Below are 21,931 nucleotides of genomic sequence, written 5' to 3'. Positions count from 1 at the left end.
CACTGATTTCTCCTCCTTTGGGAAGCTGCTTCTGCTTGTTAAAGGGGAGACACCAGTGTCAGAAAGGGCAAAAATACATATATTTTTTGCCGTCTTTATCTCTCTACACCCGTACGTGCCATATGGCATCATTGCATTCACCTTAGTCCATTTGGAAAATGCTCAAATGTTGTGGAATGCAGTGCTTGTTTTGTTTTTATGGCAGCATAATGATGTGTCAAAGGAGTGCAATTAGATATGGAGAGTTGAAATCAAACAGGGCTCAATGTCCCAGCTGTAGGAGCAGAGATAGGAAAGACTTAATGGATTGTCTCATCTTGTTGTCAAAGGGCTTGGTAAACTTACTGAGGCAGTTGTAAACCTACCTTGCTCAACAAAATTGAGCCTTAATAGCACTTGTCTCTGTTTGGTGCCTGTATACATGGAAGTGTTTGCGTAAGTATATGTTAACCACTTTACTCCTTGTGGATTGTATTTGCCTTTGTGACACCTTTGAATCTAAGTGAAACTGCACTTTTATGACCTTACCTAATGCTGACTGATGCAAGTGGCAATTCACCAAGACTTATTTGTTTCTCGATGCTTTCTCTCTAAAGCAGAAGCTTCTATAGATTAGGCAGTCTCTCAAAAAAAGCAGCTTAACTGCAGTCCGTGTGACAAGGCACGTCTCCTTTGAATGCATGGTGCACCCAAATGGATTCCAGTGTAGCTGCAAATACTAAGGTCCTATCATGATCTGGGTAAATCTGGATGTGCCAAATATAGTTGCTTGGTAATCTGGAGATGATGCTGCAACTTGCAGGCAGTTAGATTGCTTTAACCTGTTCAGACACTGGTTCATATTTCAAAACCACTGAGTAACTTCTCCCTGTTCAGCAGCCATTTGGAGGTTCAGCCACCCACTGGCAGAGGCAGGGGAACATGTTCTCTCACTGTTTGCTTCTAGATGCTTATCAGTTCCTGCCACTAGTGTCCAAGTCTCCTATCCCCCAAAAGTAAAATCTGGCTCAATTTTACCTGAGAAGCACTGGATCACATGGAGCACTGCTTACTGATTCCACTTCTAACCTTATTGACCTCTGAGTACCTGACTAGCTCTTAAAGGTTTTTTGTACAGCTGGGAAATGAGTAATTCTTAGAACCATCCCAGGACAGGAGGTAATTTTTCCTTTAAATCACAATAAACCTAGATGTGGATTGTCTAGCTTTCCCTCTTCATCTATGAATTGGAAAGCTTCAGAGCTGCACTCTAGGGTGTGATTCTATAAAACATCTTGGGTATCTCACGCCCCACCCATGTTAGCCTAAAACTTTCTTTTGAAGTAAACGTATGTTGACACGATCATTTATGCCAGCAAACCTTATGTTGCTCAGAGATGTGAACATTCCACCTTCCTGAGCAACTTAAATTATGCTGGCATAAGCAGTAATGTGCACAGTGCTATGTCAGCAGGAGAGCTTCTCCCGCTGACATAGCTATGCCCACTTTTTTGGGGGTGGATTAATGATGTCAATGGGGAGCTCTGTCTTATTGGCATAGAGTGGCTACATGAGAGAGCATCAGTACAGCTGTAAGATCACTAGTGTAGACATGACCTTATTTTTTTCTCTCTCTCTCCACTTCCCAAGCCACAGCAGCTGAGCCCAGATCTTCAAAGGCTTTTTAGGCACGTGACCCCTTGATTTCAATGGGAGTTCAGCACTTAAATATGCCTGAGGATCTGGACCTTGACTCCTACTCTAATTACTTGCAATGGAGTCTCATAATACACCTGGCCCCTGAGGGGGAAGGTGAAGACTTTTTGTGTGAAGTGGGAGAGTGGAAATATTTCTGAGATGGTGGGGGGGGGAAGACTTTCTTATCTTTCTGGGAAGTCTTTAGCTTGAATCTGTCTCTCTCTCATATTGTCTTCCAGACCTGGGGCTCCCTTGGATGTTGGTGTATGTCCCTGTGAGAAGTTGTCATAGAGTCCTGAAGGAAAAGCTTGGGGAGTTTTCTCCTCCAACATATAACCCTTTTCAGCTAAATATTTGGTGCAACTGGACTATATGGGCAGGTTCCAGAAAACACATAATCATTTATATCAAAGGATTTATGACCAATGAGGACTGTGACACAAATGATGATAAAATCCTATTTCATGGAGTCTCTTCATTAGTAGAAAACACTGTCATCTATGCTTGTTGGAACAAGAACATTCATGTCTTTGCCACCTATGCCCGGGCTGTCCATGTAGTATTTCTGATGAAGTATTCTTCAAATCCTAGAAACAAATACTTTAAAGGAAAGTATTATATATTCAAACATCGTGACATTGACTCCTCTTCTGACAATATCTTAGTTTCTCAAGCCCCTATTCCAACATCAAAGAAAACTAGTCACAGCACTCCCAGATCTAACAAAGTATCAGTAATATACCATGGAGAGATTTCAGATGATACAAACATTAGTACAGCTTTAAGTACTGAGAATCTTAACAAAAACCTTAACAAGACAACTGTACTTAATAACACAGGGTTATTACAGGTAGGTGGTGAAGGTCAAAATGTTGAAGTTCTTGAAAGTTCTCTTCAGCTTATACCTCAGCATGATGCAAAGTCTCAACTTTTAAAAACAGAAGCTCATAGCTTGCTGGAGTCTCTCACTTTGTCTACATCAGTGGACAAAGAAAAGAATCTTGGCATAGGAAAGTCTTTTGGAAGCCTACCTCAAACTGCAGCACCTGATATCTGGGAGTTGAGACCCGCAGAGTGTGAAGAAGTCCTGGTAGACTTTAGCCAGGTGTACAGGCCAAAAAGTCTTTCAGGCTTTCTTTCTGAGACTTCTTACTTAAGTGTTTCTCATCTAACTGAACCCTTGAAATCTATGGAGTTAGAAGGACCAGAAAGCAGAATGTCCTTTTTACTCACTAGTTTGAGGCAAACTAATATGGGGGATTTACAACTGAATATAAATCCAACACCCCTGAGTTACCCTGTCCTGGCCTCATATTTGCATTCCGTAGCCCATGACAGAGTGGAAACTGTAGGAGACAAGAATATTGGCTCTACCCCTTCCCAAAGTCTCAGCAGGGTTACCTTGGTGAATGATGGTCTTTTGCAGCCAAACATCGTGGCTTGTATGGTGGCGAGCAGTCCCAGTGATAGGCTTGTGAAAGGTTCACTGCATAGCCTCCGAATGACCAGTCAGGATCAAGTTGTGCTTGATCAGTCACAACCTGAGACAAGGGGAATGGATAAAGCTGGAAGTTACCAAATAAGCTCCACTCAGAGGATCAGTGGAGAGAAGTCTGTAACTGAACTGGATCTGAGAACAATCCTTAAAAATATTAACCCTCTTGACGTTTCTGTTCTGGAAAGTTCTATGGAAGTCACTGACCAGCCGAAAATCATGTTGGTTACTGCAGCACCATATGGTTTGTTAGACAGTGAGTACCATTTGAGGCTCCAAAGCAGTCAACATGTGGATTCAGCTTCTACAGAACTAGAAAGCATCCTTCCAAGTACAGAAGGATCCCTGCATCAAGCTGCTAAAGTGAATGTGTCAGAGGTTTTCCATTTGGGCATGAAGAGCAGCCAGCAGGTGGGCCTGGTGATGGAACTGGAGCCTATTCCAAGTACTGAAGTTTCTCTTCCTCCAGCTGCTTCAGAACTAGAGCTCCTCCCAAGTATAGAAACCTCCCTTCCTGTTTTCCTCACAGAACTGGAGCCAGTCATCCCTGTCCCACATACAGAACCATCCCTTTCTCCAGCTGCCTCAGAACTGAGCCCTATCCTCTTCCCAAGCACAGAAGTGTCCCTTCCTGTTTTTCCCACAGAAATGGGGCCTGTCACCTCAGCACTGGAGCCTGTCACCCCTTTCCCAAGTACAGACCCATCCCTTTCTCCAGCTGCCTCAGATCTAGGCCCTGTCCTCTTCCCAGATACAGAAGTGATCTTTTCTCTGGCTGCTATAGAACTGGAGCCTATCATCCCAAGTAAAGAAGCATCCCTTCCTCCAGCTGCTCAGAGAGCTAGTGCACTTGGAAACGAGCTCCATTTGAGAACAAAAAGCAGCCACTACACTGACACGGACACAGAGCTAGATCATATCAATCTAAGTACAAGAGTGCTGCTTCCTCCAGCTGTGGAGAAGGACCTGTTGGAAGGCAAGCCTCAGTCAAAGCCACACAGTGACTGCTATGGGGCTCCAGCTGCTACAGAACATAGACATGCCCTCCCAAGTACAACACAGTCTCTTAAATTCTTTCTTCAAGAAAGGAAAATCAGTGTCCAACAATCAATACTGAAAGGTGAGAGAGAGAGCATCCATGAGGCAGAAACTGCACAACCTGGAAAGTCTGGTGAAAGGACTTTAATCACAGACTTCATCGCAGGCACCTTCTTCTCAGACACAACTCAGCTGCAAGCCTTAAAACCAGAACCTGAGCTTGAGCTTCTTGGATCTGAGGGCCATACAATTAAACTTTCTCCAGTAACTGAGTACCTTGCTAAAACACCCTTAGTGGGAACAAGGACGAATAGAGTAAAGCAAAATGAGCTAATTTTTAAAAATGGTCTTATGGCCTCTAGCACTAGGGCTACTCCACCTCTGGAGCACATAGCCATGAATAATAAAGTTAAAATGACAACTGAGCCTGTAAAGGAGATGAGTAACACCCCACTGAAACACACATTCCCAGATACCACAAAACATCACAAAGTGCAGCAAACCACTGAGTGGAGCAGTGCCTCTCAGAGCTCTGCTACTGCATCTAGTAACGCTCTGACTCCAGCTGAGGAACTGGCACCAAAAGAGAGCATAGATTCACATTCTTTCCAATCCTCTTCTACTCATGCACCTGAGAATGCATCAACTTCAGAAGCAAGAGTCCTCCTGAACTATATTGGTATGTTTAACATTTACTGTGTATCTAGGTAAATCTTGCTGTCTCTTGGGGCTTAAACCATAAGTAACCATATGGTTGGGTTGAGGAGCGGGGGATACTGTGGATTCTGTAGCCCTCTGCTGTTATAACTACATTAGCAATACTACAGCATGATATTTGATGCTGAATTAGAAGTTTCTGTAAGCACTCATGCTGAAGGCTTATGGCTGCCATGCAAAGTAAGCAATTACCAGCTTCCAATTATTCTTGTTAATGGAGATCAATTCAGCAGATGAGTCCAAGAGGAAATCTTGAAAAATAGTTTTTGTTTTTGGGTGTTTTTTGCACTAACTGCAATAAAGCTTAGGAATTCTAATGACTGGGATTGTAGAACTGACATGCTGGCTCTAGTCTAAAGCGACAGTCAGGGAGTCGTGGTTTTGAGTTTCATTTAGTAACAACTAGGCAACCCATATGCCAAAATTCTTCCTCTCACCAGTCCAACATGTCCCCTTTTGACTGCCCATCTTGATTGGTTCTAATAGAATAACTGTTTGTCTCTCTCCAATCTAATTTTGGACTACAGTGTTCTTGTGACTCATTACTAGAAGCGTGATCATTTATGCTCTCTTGTGATCACCAAAAAGGATGCTTGATGAGCTCTATATTCTTCCTGCCCCTCTGCAGACTTCTCATCTTCCCACCAATCCTGGGAGTCTGAGACTCTTTTGAACTTATGTTGTTCCTCACCAATCCTGTCTTGGGTGTCAGTGGCAAAGTTTTTTTTGTTTTTTACATGAAAACCTCTTTGCTACTGCCAGATCCTGATGACCTGGGGGACAGATTCTTGCTATCCAACTGGCATGGTTCTTAGTGGATATTGCCAATATTAAATTGAGTTGGCTGAAGAGCAAATATTTGAGTAACTTGATTTGTTTCAATTAATCAAGCAAATGATTTACCCAGCAGTCTGCCCAACTATAGAGCTGGTGAAACAATTAAAAATTAGACTGACAAATTGTCTCTGGTCCTAATCAATAATTTTGACCAGCTCTATCCCTAACCATTAGAATTTTCTCCAAAATTAGGAAGGGGTAACTGAAAAAAACAGTGCAGAGAACTAGCAGAGCCATACTGGTTTGCATAGCTAACCAAGACTCCCAGTAATAGTTTTATTCCCTCTTTAAGCTTTTTTTTAACAACTTAAAGCAGGAGAGAAGGTAGAAAAACAACCTAGCAGTAGGAATGCACTCAGACAGGTCTCCCTTCCTATGATGGAAGGAATCGGCTTTGCTTGTAAACAAGGTGGGTTTTTTAAAGTTTCTACAATGAAAATTTATCTTATTCATTTTTCTTTTCCTTCCACACTTTCCTCCTCAGTGCCAGAACTACCTTGGTTGTTGCTGTATCTTCCTATAAGAAGTTGCCACGTCACCTTGAAAGACAAAATTGGGACATTTTCCCCACCAGCACATAGTGGTATTCAAACCAACATCTGGTGCAACTGGACCATTTGGGCAGGCCCCCAAAAACACATCCTGATTTACGTGAAGGGATTTCAGGGCAAGGACAATTGTGATGAAAACCCAGATAAAATAATTTTTCAAGGGGTCTCATCAAGTGTGGAAAGAAAAGTAGTTTATGCTTGTAAGAACCAAGGTACTCTGATCTTTGCTACTCAGGCTCTGGCTGTCCATGTTGTGTTTCTTTCCAAGGGCAATTCCTTAAACCATGAACGCAAATATTTCAAAGGACAGTATTATGTATTCAAAGACTATGAAACTTCAAGATCTACAAATGATACTCAAGAGCCAGTTCAGAAAACAACTAGGAAAACTAAGTATGGCAGTATCAGATTCTACCCTAAATCACCCATAAAACACTACAGAGGTCTTCTGGATTTTGTAAAGACCAGTACAGCTCGTAATGAAAATCAACTGCTTAACAAGCTGCCTACAGTAGACAAAGAAGGTTGGGACAAAAATGGAAGCTCAACAAGACTAGAAGCTTTCTTAAGGTTTGTTCTTGAGAACAACACACACATCCCTCTCTTAAAAGACATGGACATGACCTTCAGCACTCGTGACCTGAAGTGGCAGCAGTTTATGAAATCTTTGGGTAATGAAAACAGTAGTAGAAAGTCAGAAGGTTTTTCTTCCCTAATGGTAACACCAGCATTAAATATATTGAGGCTAAACATTCAAAATAAAAAAGAGCAAACTATTGCTTTTGGTAAACTTATGCACAGGCCAACAATCCACTCAAACCTGCTCTCTGAGACTCTGCATTTAAAGGAGCCCATGAAATCTGTGGCGATGCAAAGTGTCAAAACAACAAAGTCAGTAGGACCCCAGCACAGCTCAATACTAGCTGAACTCCAGAGTGTGGCTGAAGACCTACAGCCAGATAGAAATTCTACTCCTCATCGTGGTTTGAATGCTCTGCTCTTCCCATGTGCCCCACAGAGATTGCAAACAACCTCTTCTCAAAGCTTTAGAGCTGCATTGATCAAAGAAGGAGAGGTGCTCCAGTCAAACAGTGTGAACAATGAGAGAGTGGCCAGTCATCCTGCTGCTTTTGTGGAAGACTTCCAATCTAATGCCAGGCTGAGCAGGGATGGTCAAGAAATAATTAGTCAGCTAAAGCATGTGATGAACTCTGAGAGAAGCATTAAAGACCATCATATTGAACATCAAACACACAGAAAGGGAAATGGCACAGGTGATCTGTACACAAAGCCAGCTTCTGCCCTCAAAAATGTTAAATTAAATGTTGAGCCTCTTACTTTGGGAATGCCTAAGAAAGCTCTTGAAACAGAGTCCATCATGGTTACTGTAGCCCCACACAATACACTGGATGTCTCTAGCAGTTACCACGCAGAGACCACTGCTACTGAATTCAAACCTGTTCTCCCGAGCAGCACCAGAAGCAGCCCATTGGGAAAGACAGCTGCTGCCTCTGCACACCTTGGTACTCCAGTAACCCAAGACCAAGAACCTCCACTGATCCTGGGCACACAATTGCATCCTTCCTATCCCTCTTCTGGTGGGGTATCAAAGGACACTGCATCCTTGAAAACAGAACATGAAAAAGATTCCTTTGGTAAGTAAGCAAATTTTATATGGTTAGATTTTTCTACTTGGATTGGTAGATATATAGTCATGTTAAGGCAATAGCCCAGACAGTGATTCTAGTGTCTATGGGAGTGGCTTTTTTATTATCAGAAAGATGCTTCCTGTCAGGGTCAGAAATAGCTTTGGGAAGTGTTGGATGACAAGACATGAAGATTTTCACCATCCCTATTGCTCTGAATGTAAACCACACTTCACCCTGCACACCTCTTCTGTGCCTAGCTGTATCTGAGGAAGGAAGGTTTTATGCACTAGACATCTAGGCCCACATTCTTCTCTCAGCATTCATAGTGTTTCACAGGACTTGGGCCTACATTTCTGCTATACTTGTTGAGATCTTTATAAATCCTCTCTGCAGTTTTAACTGCAATAGTCTGCATTTGTCAGCTTGTCTTCTTGAGTCACCTCCACTAAAACCCATACTTTCAATTGCCTCAAAATTCATCAGTTTTATTTGTAACTGATGGGGGTTTTTTCCTACTGAACTTCATAACTGACCTCTTAAGTGGAGGCTCACAACAGTGTTCAAAATTTTTGAACACTCCTGCCGCTTCATGAGGTGGGGAGAGAATTTATGGCATGCCTTATGGTGCCCTGCAGTCTGGATTAAGGGAACATGAATAGCTGAGCATGAATATGCTGTAGTTCTCCCATGTGGATGCTGCGGGTGTGAATGTAAGTTTGCACTAACTCTTTGACTCTAAACTGTGGGGCAGAGTAGACCTTCCCCTAATTTCCTGGCCTCTCATTGTGAAGATCCAGCGCATGGTACCAGACTCAAGTTGATAAGCAGAACTTCTGTATTTAGAACAGTGCTATGGCACAGCTGCTCTAGCAAGTTCAATGGAACTGAAAAACCTCTTTTTAGGCTTTCGGTGTGTAACTTGTCTTTTTTTTAAGACCATCTTAGGACTCTTCATTACAGAAGCACCTCAGACTGTAACCTGATCACTAGGCCTATTCTTTATAAAGCATCACTAGCACAAATGGCCCATCTGTTTAAAGGTATAAATGAATTGTAAAACTGCATTCTTCCCCTTTGTAGCTTTCCTCAACAGCTACCAAATTAGCCTCTCTCTCTCTCTCTCTCTCTCTCACCCGGACAGATCTGGCTTCCATCTTCACATCTCTTGAAAATGATACCATGTTGGAATCCCAGCACAATCCTGGAGGTAACTGACTTGGGCAGGGGAAGTGTTTTATCATGGGTGAGGTTCTGCAACATGAGACGAGCATTAACTTTTGATCAGAAATCAGATTAAAGATGGGGGGAATTAACCACTTGCTTCCAGCTAATAGTCATAAATTGTAACAACTGAAGACTTGTCAGGGTTTTTTGACTACATAGGAACAATAAAATTGTGTAGTGTGTATACTACAGCAGAATACAATACTCTATAACCAACAAAAAGCAGCTGATCCATCTGGGGAAGGAGAAAGGGAGCCTGCATGTGACACTAGTAACCAACTTGTTCCTTTGACATTCTTTGTCTCCGTGGAAAAAATTTCTCTCCCTCCTCTGAGTTTGTCTCCAGATGAGGAATAAGCAACAGGAGCAGATAATCTTCCCTAGAGCTCCCCTATTTAGTTATATTTAAGAGGTTGACTCCATTTGGGAAATTGACAGCTATCCTTGAACTCCAAAAGAGCACAGGTCCAGTAAGTAGGACTTGCCTGCGATGAGAGAGAGCTTATTAAGTGGAATGTGCTTTTGAGGGATCAATACCTCTAAGCACCAAGCTGTGAGTTTTTGGTGTTAAAACTAGTGCCTGTTCATCAGTACTGATTTGTGCAGTGTGCCAATGGACCTTCATTTTAATGTGACTTCATAACTCATTGGAGGTATCTGATCTCGGTGGGAACAGGATAGGGTGAAGGATGCTTAGTTGCTAATCTGTGCCTTTTTTAAAAAGGAAGTCTTGCTTGCTTATGTTAAAGATCCCAAAGCATGATTCCTAAGAGTAGGCGTATTAATTAGAACTGGATGGATACTGCAAAAATCTTCCCTGTATACTTAAGAACTAGCCTCAGTTGTATTCATGCACTTGTTAGCAGTGAATGAATGGTAAAATTTCATACCAGCCTGACAGTTGGGAGACCGCAACTTTAATCTCTTGACTTTCTAAGAGCATTTGATCACCACTTGTTGTCCATGAATTTGAGCCAAAAAAGCAATCCAATGATGCTTATCCAGTTGGGGAACAGATATAACAACCCGTGCCTTGCATGACCAAAAGCAACTAAGCCACTATAGTCAGATTGAGCAATAAACCAAAGAACCAATCTGCAAAAATACAGTCCACATCCTAACTTTTTCTAATCTACATTCATATATGAAGAGGGTAAATGTAATTGAATAAACATACATGTAACATACATGCATTCAGGTAGTCTTAATTTTGGCATCCTATCCAAATTACAGTTGCAGCATTCTACCTACCAAAACCACTCTCTGTGCAGCTTTACTTAAGAGGCAAAGTATCCATGTTAAACAGCTTGTCATCCCAAATTAGACTGCATTGCTGGTAGTGAGTGGAGAGATACCAATTGACTCTAAATTAGAGTATGTAACCTTTCTGAGTGAAAGTGTAAATACTTGCATAACACTAACATTACTGCATAATAGTAACCTAACTTGTGATTGTCTCAAACATTTTGTTCTGTCTTTGGCACAACTTCTAAAACTATCAACCTAATATGGGACTGACTTATTCAAGAATGTTCTTGGTTTAGCTCTTCTGGCTGCATTCTGGCTGCGTTCTATCCCCCTGCTGTTTGTTGGCAGCCACAAAACAGAACAGTTACTTAAATCCATAATTACACCGCTAAATTCAGTACAATTGCTAAGGTATCTGCTAAGGTCTTATTGGGTTTTATTTCTTTTGACAGATGTCTTGTTTGAAGTAACTAGTGAAATTGAACACAAGGGATGGATCCCTCATAGTGGAGATGAGCTGAAAAAGGCTCTCATGGAATCCATTAAGCTTCACGTAAGAGGGATGTGGTCTACTAAACTGCTTTGAGACAAGATCATCAGAGTGCACTGTCCCTCTGTGGCTCTGTCCCAACTTTCACATCCAGAGGCCTTCTAAATGCCCCTTCCTGTGTCTTGCTACCATATGCTAATTTTGTTCTAAAACTAACCCCATAGTGTCCAGTTCAGTGTCTTGCCTCGGTGCATTTCTGACAGTGCTTAGTCTATGGTAAATTTTCAGAGTACTAGTAAAATTACAAGTTAATAGATTGGAATATGATACAAAGATCAGCTGATGGCCTTAACACTTTTTTTTTTTAGAAGAAATTAGCTGCTACCCAACCCTACCTAACTTAAGGAGAGCAGACCTACAAACATTTGCCTTTAAGGCTGCTACATGTGGCTGTTTGAAGAGACACCCTGTTCTTCTATAGGAATGAAGTTCTAAACAGTCAGTCCTGTGCCTCGTGTCTGAAATGACCCAGCCACAGGTCATGTACTCCCAGTTGGGTAAACTGGATCCATTGAGGATTTATACTGACTTGTGCTACTGCTATAGGTGCACTACTGTAAATCCCTAGTGTAGACTGGCAAAGCTGTTGTCTTTGGTGGGTGCAGCTTATCTAGCGTCAAGCACCAAGAAGTCCCCCCCCCCCCCCATGCAGATAGCAGCTTTACTTGTCTTTGCTAGGGGGTTTGCACCACTGCAGCCACTCCAGTGGCTGGCTAGCTGATGGCTGGAATTGGGCAAATTCCCACTGAAGAGAAGACCTCAGTGTTTGGCATTAACACAGCTAATCTAACAGTCCCTTCCTAGCCTGTCTCATTGCAAGGAAGAAATGGGTACAGAATCCTCCTGGCCTACTGTTTGTAGTCAAAACAGCTGCCGCATATTTACTACAGAATTTAATATTTTCCGAGATATGGTACTGGGGGGGTTACAATTCCCCCTGCCCTTCACGTATTGCTGTATGGGAGTCCAAACTAAAGTGAGGTGGGGAGTGGTCTGGCATGGAAAAGGTTGAGAACTGGTCTAGGGGGACAGGTGTCCTGCATTCTTTGGAACTCGCCTCTTAGATTGACTGACTTTTCTTCCCCAGGCAGCCATCCCATCTGTAGAACCACTAAAATACAGACCTCTATCTTTGTAAGGAAGTGTGTTTAGAGTAGGCTTGACTGCAGTACTTGGCTAAGCATTGGCCATCCCCTTATGAAAATCAACATTCTGCATTCTGTTCTTTTGCAGATACAAAAGAACCTGAAACTCTTGATAAACAAAGTCAATGAAATCAAGTTAAAGGAAATCAAAAGGTATGGCTGGCTGACAATAAATCCAATACTGGGTGACACCTACACCCACTAAAAATCACTTAAATGCAAATGATGCAATGTCTTACCTAGAACTGTCATTCTTCATAAAAGGAAAATGTAGATGTTAGTTTTCTGCTCTAACTTCACCATCCCTCCTCCATCTGCCAATGAGCTAGCAAGACTTCTACTTTGGATTGCAAATATGGCTTTTCCTTAGAGTAGGAAAATAGTGTTGCACAGGGGTTTTATTGATGTGGATTAAGAGAGTGATTCTAAAAGTCCCTTCCAGTTTCCAGTTGAAATTTCACACATGGTGGTAGTAGTAGAAGGCCTCTGAGGGCAAGTTGTGTGTGGTGCATTTTGTCTTAATTTTTACCTCATCAAGGACATCAGGTAAACAAAGTTAAGGTTAGTTAAGACTGAAAGCTGTTTTCTAATGGCAGGTCTGTGGCCTAGCAAAAGAGTCTAGTGGTTTCAATCCAGCTTCATGTGGAGGGGTGTCTCAGTCACAACTCACCAAGAGTTGAAAGGGAAAATGACAAACTCCCCTCTCCCCTGTAGAAGTAGTCCCTTTAGGGCTGAGACCTATATCCAAGGAAGAATCCAGTACTTCCTGCTAAGGAACCCAGTTCAGTAATGATATAAATGCAGATGGACATTTCTCTTCTCGGCTTAGCTGAAGTTACTTTGCTTTAATGCAGGACAAATGACCTAAAACCAACATTCACTTTCTGGTTACACTTAAAATCAGAGGAAAGGAATATGTCTGTTTTACTCCATTCTCAACTGAATGATCTCATTGGCAAACCAGTGGAAGCTGAGAAGTTGCAGATGGCTTTATTGTCAGTTAGAGGTATGTGCTTTGCATTATTGAACTGTTTAAAGCTGCTGCTGCTCCTTGTAATAGGCTTTACAGTCAACATGATCTGGCTTGTGGGAAAAGGAGAGCGTGAATAAAGTTGGCTTGGATCACTGCATGTATGTATGTGTAACTGGGTTCTTATGTAGCCTTTACATTTTAAAAAAAGAAATTTGGATTGGGGTGGGAATAACTTGTTAGCTCATGGTGAATGATATTTCAAGGAAATCCTCTTTTGAAGAAGCACTTGTGTAGCTCTACAGCAGACTTGCTGCACCTGTTCTATCCACTGCAGATGTGAATGAATGCAACTCTGGAATTGGAATGTGTGGTGATGAGGCTGACTGCCTCAATGAAGATGGCACTTACTTATGTCGCTGTAAAAAAGGGTATGAAGATCGATCTCGGATGAAATCTGGCACGCTGTGCGTCCGCATTCCACAATCAGGTAGAGGAGACAGATGAGCAAGTATAATTCTTTGAGTAGTGATGCATCTTAAATATGCAGCTTCGTGCTCTTGTATTTGAAATAGTATTCAAGTACTATGTATATATTAGAGCACCACAACTGAATGAATTAATAACAATTGTTCCACATATGCCAAAGGAACTCATGGCCAGAGGCTTACTGTGAAATGCTCTCCAGGTATGAGTGGCAAAAACTGTTTAGCCACTTACTGTGTAAAATACTATTTATCTCTCTACTTTAGTCCACATCACCTTGGAATTCATATTTTAGTGGAACTCTGCAGATGACAGCAAGAAAGGGGTTCAGATTCTTCCAGTGTGGACGCCACTCTCTTTGGCATGGTTGCATAAGGCAAAACATATCGTGGGTTAGATTATAAATCTAATTGCTTTGAATAATTGTAAACTGTTAATTTAGCCCCTTCCTTTGTTAGCTAACTCTTCACAAATTGACTTCTGAAATGTTCATAAATATTTGCCAAACAGTTTACAAACTAGCTGGCCAGATGCCTTGCCAAAAACAGTCAAATGAAATTATGCCCATATTCATAAATCCCTTTATTCAGCCAGTTCTAGTTATAACCAAACTACCTTTTCTGTTTAAATTGAATTATTTTTCCAAAACTAACAGGAGAACGAAATGTACTCTAAACACTTCAGTGGAATTTGTAGGGAATAAATGGGCAGTTGACATCTATGCCCATGTGCTACCAGGCAAGCTACCCTGTCCCCTATGAGAACTAGAATAGATAAATTGGGTCTCAAACTGTAATGGATTGTAAGTATTGCTGGTGATTTCTGCCACTGGGGCTCTACCCCATTAAGAGAATCAGAGTAAAATATTATGCTGGGTCTGGAAACTATTCATAGATCTAAATTCTTCTGCCAAATAGAGAATTGAAATGAGACAACTGCCTTTGTCCCAGACTACATAACGTGTATCACCATAAGAGTCTGCAACTGGACTACTTTGCAGCTAGAGCAGAGCATAGAGCAGCTGCTTCAAAGGTGCCTGTAACTTAATGAGTTAAACCTACAGTTAATGGGTAAAATTCAGTCAGCTAATTGACTTAGAAGCCAGTCCCATTCATATTTTTCCAATAGCTCCAAAGGGAGACAAGGTGGGTTAGGTAACATCTTTTATTGGACCAACTTCTACCTCATCCACCTGATCTGATATCCTGGGAGCTGCCACAACACTGCATGCATGAATAGCTCCAAAATCACTTTTGAAAATGGAATGTGAGCTATTGAAAGTCAATAGGACTTTGGCTCCTAAGTCACCCTGCTTTGGAAAGTCTTACCTAGTGTGACTGCAGTGTAGGGTCATTCTGAATGTGATTTGCCTTCAGACTAAAAGCTCCACCTGCAGTTAACCTCTCAACACAGACCCATAAACTATGATGTGAGGCTGAATATCTGGACTGCCATCTTTCTTTTTAGGTATTGGTGGCTTCTTCAGCTACATGGAAATTCTGGTAGGTACTACAGTATTCTTCATCTTCATCCTCGTGGTGGTGGCAAGCAGTCTGTGCACAATACTCAGGAAAAGACCCACGAAGAAGGACTCTTGTATTGAGGAGCCTGTTGCAAGTGGAACACCTTCAGTACAGTCTCAACTGCCTGCATCTTCTATTGATCTGAGTACCCTGGGTGATCACCTGATCCTAGACCCCTTCCGGCCAAAGCTCCGAGCCAAGCCCCCAGAATGGACATCACAAGTGCGAAGCAACCCAACTGAGACTTACAGAATCTCCATTGAGCAGTCTGAACGTCTGTAAAGCAAACCTATGCTGAAAATTTGAGTTTTTTCTACTGATCACCTCTTATTTACCATTCATGAGCTGAAATAGCCTATTCCCTTCAACAGAACTTGAACAATCCTGTATCTCCTACACTTATTTCTGTTGGCTGAAGTGAACAGTGCTATGGCTTAAAGAAAATTTATTTTAGTTCTTGGTGGGATACTTGACCCTTGTATTGTCTGTTGGTTTCATATCTGATTCATTGTTGTAACTTGAAGGAGTTGTTTCTGCGAACAGCTCGCCTGTAAATAAAGCTGGTATCTCACTATGCATGGAAAAAGTACACCTTGTGTGCTATTGGTATTGGATGCAAGGAGTGGGAAAGGATGGAAGACTTCAGTTAGAGGGGAAACCTGAAAAGGATTATAGTTTAAGCAAGCTAACTGCCTCTTGTTAGGCAAAGAAGTCAACTGAGAACCAGAAGTAAATTAAAGCAGTACCTGGGCGTCTCTTAACTGTATTGCCCTTGGTCTTTCTGCTACACGCTTTCTTCCTTTTTTTTTTTTTTTGTTTGTTTGTTTGTTACCTAGGCACTCTGCAGTCTACCTTGCTTTCTTTGCCATACAACCTAATCCTCCTATGTATGCATGCATGCTCTAATGTAAAACAGATTTAATTACATAAATGTGGTGTCTTTATAACAAATATCCCATCTAGTCTTACCTTTAAATTCTAGCTGTACAGAATTCCAGCTTTATTGTTTTAAATTAGAACTTCATAGAAATGACTTGTCTGAAAATAAGGGTATGTTGTGCATGAAATTTTTATGAGGGGTTTTGGAGGGGGGGATGAGATCCTACTTAGTCGGGGGTTCTTTGTTATGTCTTATCCTTGTCATTACACTAGAATAAAATAGACTTTAAAAAATGACTGCAACTTAATTGTGAGGCCTGAAGGTAATGAGGAAATAGTCCTGTAAGGCTATTCTTTGGAGCTGCTCAAGCTTTGTAAGCTTGCTTTTAACACACCCTCTCTCTCTCTCTCTCTGACCCAGTCTCACTGTGGATGGTTAAGTTGTGAAAGGAAAAACCTGGGCTAGTGATCTGGAGAACCAGCTCCCCTGCAGGCCCTGCTGCAGTGAGCCAGGCTCCAGGCCAATGCCTGATGTTTTTGAGTATTCTGCTGCCATGTTCTAGCTTGTTCTGTGGAGAAAAGCAAGTCTCTCATTCCCTGGGCTGTGTGGCAGGAGTGACAGGGCAGATCTAGTCTTCCCCTAAGGGGACTAGAAGACAGGGTAGGAGGAAAGAGCCTATCCCTACCCTCACTATTCAGAAGGAAGGCTGGCCACCTCCCCCCCCCCCCCACACACACACAATCTGACCTTTAAATAGGGCTTCTGAGCAAGTGCCCTGACTTTCATAAGTGCTCAGTGCTCCTTGACCACCATGGGAATAGGGACTAGCTGAGTGCTTCCTCCTAAACTACTTCACTTGTGCCCTTGCTGTTCTTGGCAAAGAGATACAAGGTACCTGTAAGGCACTCAGTTACCACAGAGCTGAGGACTGGTTTTATTTAATAATACAAAAAAAAAATCTGGGGCACAGTGATATGCCCCACCATGAACTTCTGCTCCATAATATGTGGTATGCCTATGGTCATGTCAGATGCCAATTACCTAAAGGTTTTAAAGCCAAAATTGTACTTAATTCTTCTATGCTGAGGTTAAAAAAAAAAAACCCTCTGGATTCTAGTAGGACCTAGTTCTCCCTTTTTTCCCACCTCTCAACAGGCAGCAAATCTGCTCAAATACTATTTCTCATCTTTATCTAACTCTATTTGAATGTTTTCTTGAGGAAAGCTCACTGAATTTCAGTGTGATTGTGTCATACCAGCAGAGGTCAGTATTTTCCACAGGAAAAAAATCAGCTGCTGTATACTTTGATCAGCTAGTAGGGCACAGTGCCTCCTGCAGTGATGCTTCCTGTGTCTAATAACTTGGAAATTCACTAAACCCGCCTTCCTTTCAAGGAGGAGGGAAAGGACGGTTAACCATCAGCATCCCATCACATAGGTCCTCTCTCTGAAACAATGACCATCTCTTTGGTTGGAAGTCGAGGCCAGCCCTGGAAAGAGCAGCTATGCTGAGATACCACTCGACGTAATGTTACAGCTACCGTTGCACTTTACTTCAACTGTTTTATTCTTTCAGGTGGCAACCATATAGCATTGTATTGTTCCATGGTGGTCTGTGACTGACTCTCCTAGGTACTAATGCAGTTCACAGACATGCTGCCTGCCCCCTTTAATCAGTCAGGATTGTGTGCTCACAAACACTTGAACTGGGGTGAAATGCTACATATGACTCTCAGGGAGAGTGGCTGAGGTTTTCTGTCATGAAGCTTATAAGAGTGTGATATGAACGCCTCATCCAAAAGTAGAGATGGCCTAATCAGCTTTGTCTGGTAAGTTGGCTGAGTGGGGTCTTTGGTGCAAGGTGACTGCATTCCTATGGTGTAAAAGGCTAGTTCAAGTTACTGTGTGCTAACATGAGAACTCCTGCCCGACAAGGTGGACTGAGCAATTCCAGTTGCTTCCTCCCCACCCTGGCGTTCATCCCATTCTGAATTCGTTATTGGATATTGCCTGTGGTTTGGCAATAAGAAGTGTAGACTATACTTGCCCATTAACTAACATTGCATTTACAGACTATCTTCTATGTGAAGTATTTATAGGGTGACAAGGTCCTGTTTTTAAAGGGACAGTCCCATATTTAAGCTCTCATGTAGGTGTCCTGGCTTTTTTTTTTTCTTAAAAACATACAAATTGTCCCAGATTTTCTGTCTTCCACCCCACCCATCAGCACTGGTGAGTAAGCTGCTTCCCAGTCACCTGCCAACCAGCAGTGAGTGGGGGGTTCCACTGGTTGATAAAGGGGGTGGGGGTGCAGCAGGCAGGGCTGACCACTCCCCTTGCTGGTCCCTCACACCACCCCTGCTGACCGCCAGCTCTCAGGCAGCAGGGCCCCATCCCATTTCTGGCAGTTCTGACTGGGAGCTGCCGTGATGGGCGAGTGCAGGCAGAGGCCAGCTCTGTGTCACCTCTGCTGCCCACGTATCTGCTCTTTATGTGCTTCCCCCTCTTGCTATCCTCTCCCTGCTTTGCTCCCTCCAGCCCCACTGCTCCTCCCTATCCTCCTAGGTGGGGCGTGTCCTTCTCACAGTTGTGCAGAAAACCAGCCTCTGGTCAGAGCACTCAGCTCGCCAACATCGTGGTGGGCAGGCTCCTCCCTTCCTGCACTGCCTCAGGCTGGGCTGGTGCCCCAGGAAAGTCCAAGACCCTCCGCCCCAAGGCATGGGCTAGGAGGAGCTGAGCCCTGCATGTGCCAAAGCCTGGCACAGTGCTGGAATGGGGCAGCCTCTCTGCCCCTCACCTAAGCTCTGGAGTGGAGGGAAGGAAGCGATTTTCAGCCTGTTCATGCCCCGACTCTGCAGGCTCCCCAGCAGCCCCCAGGGCAGGGGCTTTAGCACCATCTTCCCCCACAGAGCACGGGGCTGCTCTGTCCCCTAAGCACCCTGTCAAGGTTCCTTCCCAATCTGAACTGTAGGGTACAGATGTGAGGACCTCCTGCATGAAAACCTCCTAAGCTTACTTTTACCAGCTTAGGTTAAAACTTCCCCAAGGTACAAAACTATTTTACCCTTTGCCCTTGGACTTCCACTGCCATCACCAAACATCCAGGTTTACTGGGAAAACATTGTTTGGGAACGTCTTTCCCGCCAAAATCTTCACCAGAACCTTGCACCCCCCTGCCTGGGGAAGGCTTGATAAAAATCCTCACCAATTTGCATAGGTGACCACAGACCCAAACCCCTGGATCTTAAGAACAATGAAAAAAGCATTCAATTTCTTACAAGAAGAATTTTAATATAAGAAAAGATAAAAAGAATCACCTCTGTAAAATCAGGAGGGTAAATACCTTACAGGGTAATTAGATTCAAAACATAGAGAATACCTCTAGGCCAAACCTTAAGTTACAAGAAAGACACAAAGACAAGAATATTCATTCTATTCAGCACAGTCTAATTTCTCAGCCATTTAAAGAAACCATAATCTAATGCATATCTAGCTAGATTACTTACTAAATTCTAAGACTCCATTCCTGTTCTGTCCCCAGCAAAAGCATCACCCAGACAAACCCTTTGTTTCTCTCTCCCTCCAGCTTTGAAAGTATCTTGTCTCCTCGTTGGTCATTTTGGTCAGGTGCCAGTGAGGTTATCCTAGCTTCTTAATCCTTTACAGGTGAAAGGATTTTTCCTCTGGCCAGGAGAGATTTTAAAGGTGTTTACCCTTCCCTTTATATTTATGACGCACCCTCTCCTGCTGAGCCACCTTTCTGGCCCAGTTCACTGAAGCCCCTGCAGTCAGGTTCCCTGGGCCATGGTGCACACTGCATCCTTAGGGCTTAACCCCTTCCTGCCTTCACTGTAGCTGGGGGACAGGAGGCTGCAGAGTTATGTCACTAGCCAGCAGCCTGGAGGTGTTAGCTGCCTTTCAACACTGTGCTTGCAGGAAGGGATAAGCTGGGGAGGGGGAGGAAGGAAGAGATGAGTTCTGCAAAGACATGGGCCAGGTCATCCCTCCCACTCCCCTGAGGCTAAAAGCAGCTTGCGTCCCTTCCCTCCCGCACACTGCCAAAGGGCTATGGTCACATTGTGGTGTGAACCCTGGCAGAAATCTATGGAGGGGGGGCATGTGCCCCTGTGTGCACCCCATGTGTTGCCTTGGGAAGACGTGGCACCAGGTACCAGGAGAGATGGGTCTGTCATGGGGGTCCAGCATGGAGGACGGAGAGTGCTGGGCAGGGAGGGTGGGGTCAGTGGGCCTCTCCCCCTGTGTGAGAGAGGTGTATGGGAGTGTGTGTGTGTCACCTCTCCCTGTGTGAACCCTAAAGCCTTAAAGATAAGAAGGTAAATAAAAATAATCCAACTACACAGTATTTCTTTTAATAGAGGTTCAGTCAACTTGATGTTAATTTGAACGTTTGTACTACATAATTCTGATTGCCATTGAACTCACTTGAACACGAGTAATTTTACCAGGTGTCCTGTATTCAGCATAGGGGAATACGGTCCCCCTATGTATTTAGAAATGGTGAATTACCTCACTACCTCTCTGGGAGATAAATGTGTGTATTCCCATGTTACACATAAGGAAACAGGCATGGATGTCAATTGCCTGCTTTTTTCCAGATGTGCTGAGCATGTACATGTCCCATCACGGTTAATGGAAACTGAAAATCATAAGAGACTTGCTCAAGGTCACCCAGGAGGTCTGCTGCAGAGGTTGGAAAAGTACCTCGGTCTTCTGACTTCCAGATCTGTACGTAAGCCTGAGGCCAGCCTTCCTCCTCCTTGAGTCTTCTAAAGAGGTTCATTAGCACAGGCTGCAAGATTCTGAAGTTTAGACCATTGCTGTTAGTCTGAATTTCCCCAGCCCCAAGTCATTTTGTGACTCTCAGGGGTCGTGGGGAGGACAATGTGTCCCATTGTGGGGAAATGATGATAACATGTTGTTCAGCACCTCTTGTCAGCTATCTACAAACTGCTGATTTGCTGTTCGCTCCGCAGAGGGAGCTCTTTGCTTTCCCTCCTGGCCCAAGCAAAATCAAGCCGTGCTGACAGCAGCTGGCTGTAGTTAAAGGTGCTTTTGCTGAAGGGATGGGAAGAACATGTGCAGGGACTAGGGCTTCTCATAGGTTTTTTAAAAAAAGAAAGACATAGAGGCTTATGATAAGAGCACACGCAGTATGTGCTAGTTAACTTCATCATGACGCCAGAAAAGATAACTCTCATGGGAGTGACAGAAAGCAACACTGATGATATTTCAGGAGATGATATACAGTAAGACTCGAATGTCTTCTAGGCAACGAGCTAGCTGAGGAGGCCTACCCGCACCTAGCATACTAGAGGCAAGGTGGTGCCTGGTGAAGAAGATGAATAATGTGTGCTGGGAGATTTGCCTCAAGGCAAATTAAACTTCACTCAGGTAACCTGGGAATAATACAGGGTGGGGAAAATTCTCTGCAACCAGTTGATCATGGCAGTGAGTCTTCTGTCACTTAGCAAATGTACGCTGCTTCCCCTTAGACAGGTATCTTCCACACGATGTACAAACCCTGCTGTTTCTGGGTATTACTACTGGTTTGAAATCTTCCAGTAAAGAATCAGGTTATCCGTAATAGGTGGGAGTAATCCCACGCTCATATTAACTTTCCTTGCTTGTCTCTATTTCTTAAACCCTCTCACGTTCTTCTTAATACAGTTTTTCTATACATACTTTCCCCTACTGGATTGCTGGTGGGGTGCTGAGAATTCTCCCCTACTTCTGCATCACAGCCACCAGCTGTAAAGCCCGAGGGTGGTACTTCCTATTCTGCTGTGCAGCCCTCCAGGGAGGATTATATACCAGCCATGAAGATAATTTAGTATGGTGTTGAGGTCCTGTGAGAGGGGAAGGCTGGTGCCCCTACCCTGCTCCTGTGAGTGAGTGGTGATGTGTTCAGGTGTAACAAGGCC

At 43.3% G+C, this 21,931-nt stretch overlaps 1 protein-coding gene across 2 annotated transcripts in view; it reads left to right on the top strand.

The window, feature by feature from the left end:
- LOC119853566 overlaps positions 1-16,378 on the top strand; it is a 32,746-nt gene extending 16,368 nt beyond the window's left edge. The window contains exons 4-12 of one of the 2 annotated variants that reach the window (XM_038396782.2): positions 1,917-4,889; positions 6,249-7,970; positions 8,900-9,004; positions 9,106-9,171; positions 10,889-10,989; positions 12,220-12,284; positions 12,986-13,137; positions 13,439-13,591; positions 15,055-16,378. In XM_038396782.2, coding sequence (XP_038252710.1) covers positions 1,917-4,889; positions 6,249-7,970; positions 8,900-9,004; positions 9,106-9,171; positions 10,889-10,989; positions 12,220-12,284; positions 12,986-13,137; positions 13,439-13,591; positions 15,055-15,392 — 5,675 coding nt within the window. In that variant the 3' untranslated portion in view covers positions 15,393-16,378. The remainder of the gene's footprint in view (positions 1-1,916; positions 4,890-6,248; positions 7,971-8,899; positions 9,005-9,105; positions 9,172-10,888; positions 10,990-12,219; positions 12,285-12,985; positions 13,138-13,438; positions 13,592-15,054) is intronic. The other variant, XM_038396783.2, reaches the window with a different exon arrangement.
- Positions 16,379-21,931: the final 5,553 nt, after the last annotated feature.

Source organism: Dermochelys coriacea, chromosome 3 (assembly GCF_009764565.3).
Source record: "Dermochelys coriacea isolate rDerCor1 chromosome 3, rDerCor1.pri.v4, whole genome shotgun sequence".
Lineage (NCBI taxonomy): Eukaryota > Metazoa > Chordata > Testudines > Dermochelyidae > Dermochelys > Dermochelys coriacea.
This window is presented reverse-complemented; position numbering and strand designations above follow the sequence as displayed.